This window comes from Octodon degus, unplaced genomic scaffold (genome assembly GCF_000260255.1).
Source record: "Octodon degus isolate 3935 unplaced genomic scaffold, OctDeg1.0 scaffold00026, whole genome shotgun sequence".
In the NCBI taxonomy this organism is placed as follows: Eukaryota; Metazoa; Chordata; class Mammalia; order Rodentia; family Octodontidae; genus Octodon; species Octodon degus.
Window position 1 is genome coordinate 15,484,079 of NW_004524602.1, and position 3,722 is coordinate 15,487,800.

General features: G+C 49.3%; 1 protein-coding gene across 1 annotated transcript in view; it reads left to right on the forward strand.

Annotated features, from left to right (window-relative positions):
- Ice2 (interactor of little elongation complex ELL subunit 2) overlaps positions 1-3,722 on the forward strand; it is a 55,911-nt gene that overhangs the window by 332 nt on the left and 51,857 nt on the right. The window contains exons 2-3 of the mRNA XM_004628953.2: positions 594-726; positions 2,813-2,917. Coding sequence (XP_004629010.1) covers positions 686-726; positions 2,813-2,917 — 146 coding nt within the window. The 5' untranslated portion in view covers positions 594-685. The remainder of the gene's footprint in view (positions 1-593; positions 727-2,812; positions 2,918-3,722) is intronic.

Here is a 3,722-nt window from a genome sequence, read left to right on the forward strand (position 1 = left end):
GAGGGGCCGGTGCCCGGCTCTGCTGCAGTGTCCCGAGCCGCCGTGTGCCGCCCCGCCGGGTGGCAGATCAGTCAGGCCGGGTCGTGAGCCCCGAGCTTGCCTCGGAGCGAGCCCGTGAGCGGCCGCGCGCGTCGCTGCGCCTGGAGCTCGCCGCCCGCGTGGCCGGCGCCCTCCGGTCTGCGGCTCCTGATGCTCAGGGAGCCCTGGCCATCCGTGCCTGGTCTGCAGACTCTGGCCTGTGCCAGTGTGCGGCTGGGAAACACTTGGACAGTAAGAACGGGAGCGCAAGACACGCGCCTGCCGAGGAGTGCGGGGAGTGCGCGCTGGCAGGAAGGCGGGAGGACGCGTGCGGTCACCCCGCAGGCCGTCACCCCGCAGGCCGGCCTCAGAGCGGCGCCTCTCGCCCAGGTCCATGGCCAGGGGTCTCACGCCCTCACCCTGGCGCCTCTGCGCAGACCCTGGGCGCGCTCACACGTGCGCAGTGTTCCATCCTGGGGCGCATTCGGTTGACATGGAGCTCAGACGCTCACCTAAGTTAGAACCTAGCTGAGCCAGTCGCTTGCTTTTGATTACGGCCTTCTGCTTTTCCTCAGTTAAGTGTAGATGCTGGAGGGATCCTGCCTGTGCTGAAGCCGTCGCTGCTTCAGCAGAATTGGGTGCTAGAGTAAAGTGGAAATCTAGAAGGATGAACTCGTGTGTGTCCATGAGCGAACCAAAGCTGAACTGGTAAGTTCTGTCCCTTCTAATCAGTGAAGAGGACCGAGCCTGGCCTGGTGGTTGACGTAGGAAATGGTGGCTTCTGACCTACAGAGATTCGCAGGACACGGAAGATAAAGTCCCCGGCTTTGGAATTTGCCTATTCTCTTCTACATGTACCGAACATTCATGGTTGCATCATGAGTATGGCCTTGATCTCTTCTGAAGGGATGTCTCGGGCACTTTTTTCTCATTGCTGGGACAAAATACCCGCCCCTGAAAACTAAGGAAGGAAAAAATTAGCTCAGCTAGTGGAGGTTTCAGCCTGTGATCAGCTGGCGCCAAGGTAGAGCGGCACGCGGCAGAGGGCAGCAGTTCATGGCTGTGGAAGACAGCAGGAGCAAAAAGGAAGGAGCAGCAGCTGCCGCAGCAGCAAAGGCAGAGCACGAGCCTCTCTCCTTTCCTTGTAGTGCATTCAGACTATCTGTCCGGTGCCAAGCAGAGCAGAGATCCTTAAAATTAGACACATCTCTTTTTGTTACATTAGTCTACATCCACTGATCGTATAAGTGTATAGAGTGTATTCTGTGTTTTAAAAATGCATGAAAACTTCTCAAATGCACAAACCAGTTAAGTAATTTTGTTTTGTAGGCATCAAACTGATATATATTTCCGCTTTAGGTCATTTTAACACATTTACTGAGCCAGCCAAGAATACAAAGGTCACCTGGAGGTTACAAAGATCTTTTTAAATGTCTGGCTCAAAGAGTATTAAATCACTATGTTCAGTGATAACTTACTTATTGCAAAAATGCTCTTGTTCCTAAAGGGCTCCCCAGTCCTTGACTTTAGTTTTTTACAATGGTATGTGGAAATGTTAGAATTTGATGAGATATCACACATGCCGGCCTGTAACAAAGTAATACACTTTCTAGGCTGGGCCTGATGGTGCATGCTTGCAATGCCCGCTTTTGTAGAGACGGAGTCAGGAGGATCACAGGTTCAAGGTCATCCTGACCAGCTTGGTGAAACTCTTGTCTCAAGAAAAGTACAGGCATCTTAGGGTCACAAAAAAAAAAACAAAAAAACAGGGAAGGGGCAAGGTTGTCACTGGTTGATAGAAAACAAGAAATTCCAGTTTTATTATTAGTACCTTCATCAGAGGAAACACCTGTAAGAGCAATAATAGTTGAGTATACAGCCGATGACCTAAGCGTTCCCATTTGAGCACTGGGTCAGGCAGAGCTTGTGTTTGATGCGAGTGTTCTCTTGTAGGGACCTTGGGCTTGCCAGGCAGGCGCTGATGCTGCTGAACTATGTCCCGGCCTCTCGTAGCTTTTAAGAGTTATGTTAGTGTGCCTTGCCAGGACTGTGTGTGGCACTTGTGTGCATGCCATGTGAAACAGACGTGGCTTAGAGTCTTGGCAAAGGCTGGTAACCCTTGAAACCGTGGTTTCCTGCAGAGCTCTAACTGTGGTCCTTCCAAGATTCATGATTCTCAAGTGCTTTTGATTTTTTTGATTCCCTCATTCAACCAGCATCATGGAGGTACCTACATGGGAAGCGTTGGCTAGAACATGTTCATCTCAGTTTGTTAGTCTTATAAAAAGTCATGTATCACTTCAGAGGTGATTTTTTTTTTTTTTTTTACCAAAGGTACCCATTTGTCCCATCCGCCAAATTAAAGATGAGTAGGATTTTCATTTTTCTGGTCTGGCACAATAGTGCTTGAAAGAAAAATAAATTCAGAAATAGATTATTTTTACCAAGATCCAGAGGTAAGACCCCATAGCCAGGGTAAACCCAGCCTCTGAAAGGCTCTGGACGGTTGTGAGTCTCTCTGATGTGTACCTAGTTGGGTGGCACAAGAGAAGCAAGGGTGAGCGTAGAGCTGGTGAGCTCCTGATTGGCCTGCGCTTAAAGCTGCCTGAGAAATGAGACATCCGGGTCACAGACCTGGTGCATGAAATTACACATGGTAAGAGGCCGTCTGGGAAGCGAGGGTGGGGAGAGGGTCGAGGGTGTTTGGTCATGAGTTACAATTGTGCCATTAGGCAGAATTGTCTAGTATGAGATTTTGAATTGTCAACTACAAGTAAATTGTTTTATTTCATAGGGATGTTTCCCCAAAAAACGGCCTGACAACGTTTTTCTTACGAGAAAACTATAAAGAACATTCCATGGCTCCAAGTTTAAAAGAACTGTGTGTTTTGGCTAACAGGTAAGGTGTTTATTCACGTGGCTGTTTTCATGTTTAGTGATTTCTCTGGTAGAGTTTTATATCTTATTACACATTCAAATGATAGAAATTTATTTATTATCTATTTTGAGAGAGGGTCTTGCTGTGCAGTTCAGGCTGGCCTTGAGCTTGCTTTGGAGTCCAGGCTGGTCTTGAACTCACAAGAATCCTCCTCCTCAGCTTCCCGAGTGCTGGGGTTACAGGTGTGCGCCATCATGCCCGGCTAAATGATAGCAATTTAGAGAACAGAAGAAGATGATGGTAGCCTTCCTTGTCTTTCCCCATGACGAGCAGAACCTTATGAACACACAGAGCAGGACCGTCCTGTAAGGAGAACAGTAGAAAGCTGTACTAAGTTTGCTTTCTCATGACAATCATTGTCTGTGCTTCTCCCACGCCCCACTCTGTACGGCTTAACCTTTCCCACTCTTCGCGGTTGGTACGTGGTCATCGTAGTGATGCTCTTGTAGTTCACCTGTGCTGTCCTTCCTGCTCACCACCCTGTGGTAGCAGCTCTTTCCCTTTTACTGACTTTCCCCGCCACTGTGGATGAAGCTGGAGCGCAGCCACAGAGCAGCCTGAGGGGACTCCCTGGGGGCCTCGCCATTTACTTTCATCCTCCGTTGTTTTCCCTTGTGGGCGCCTGTCCCCATCTTTCCCTGCCTTCTCAGCTTTCTCCGCACTTAGCACCCTTGTTCCTGTGTCGTCCTTCTCTCCCCTTTTCAGTTGTCTTCATCAGAATCTGAACGTGTTCTGCTTTTCCTGTCTTCAGTGATCCCAAAGTCCA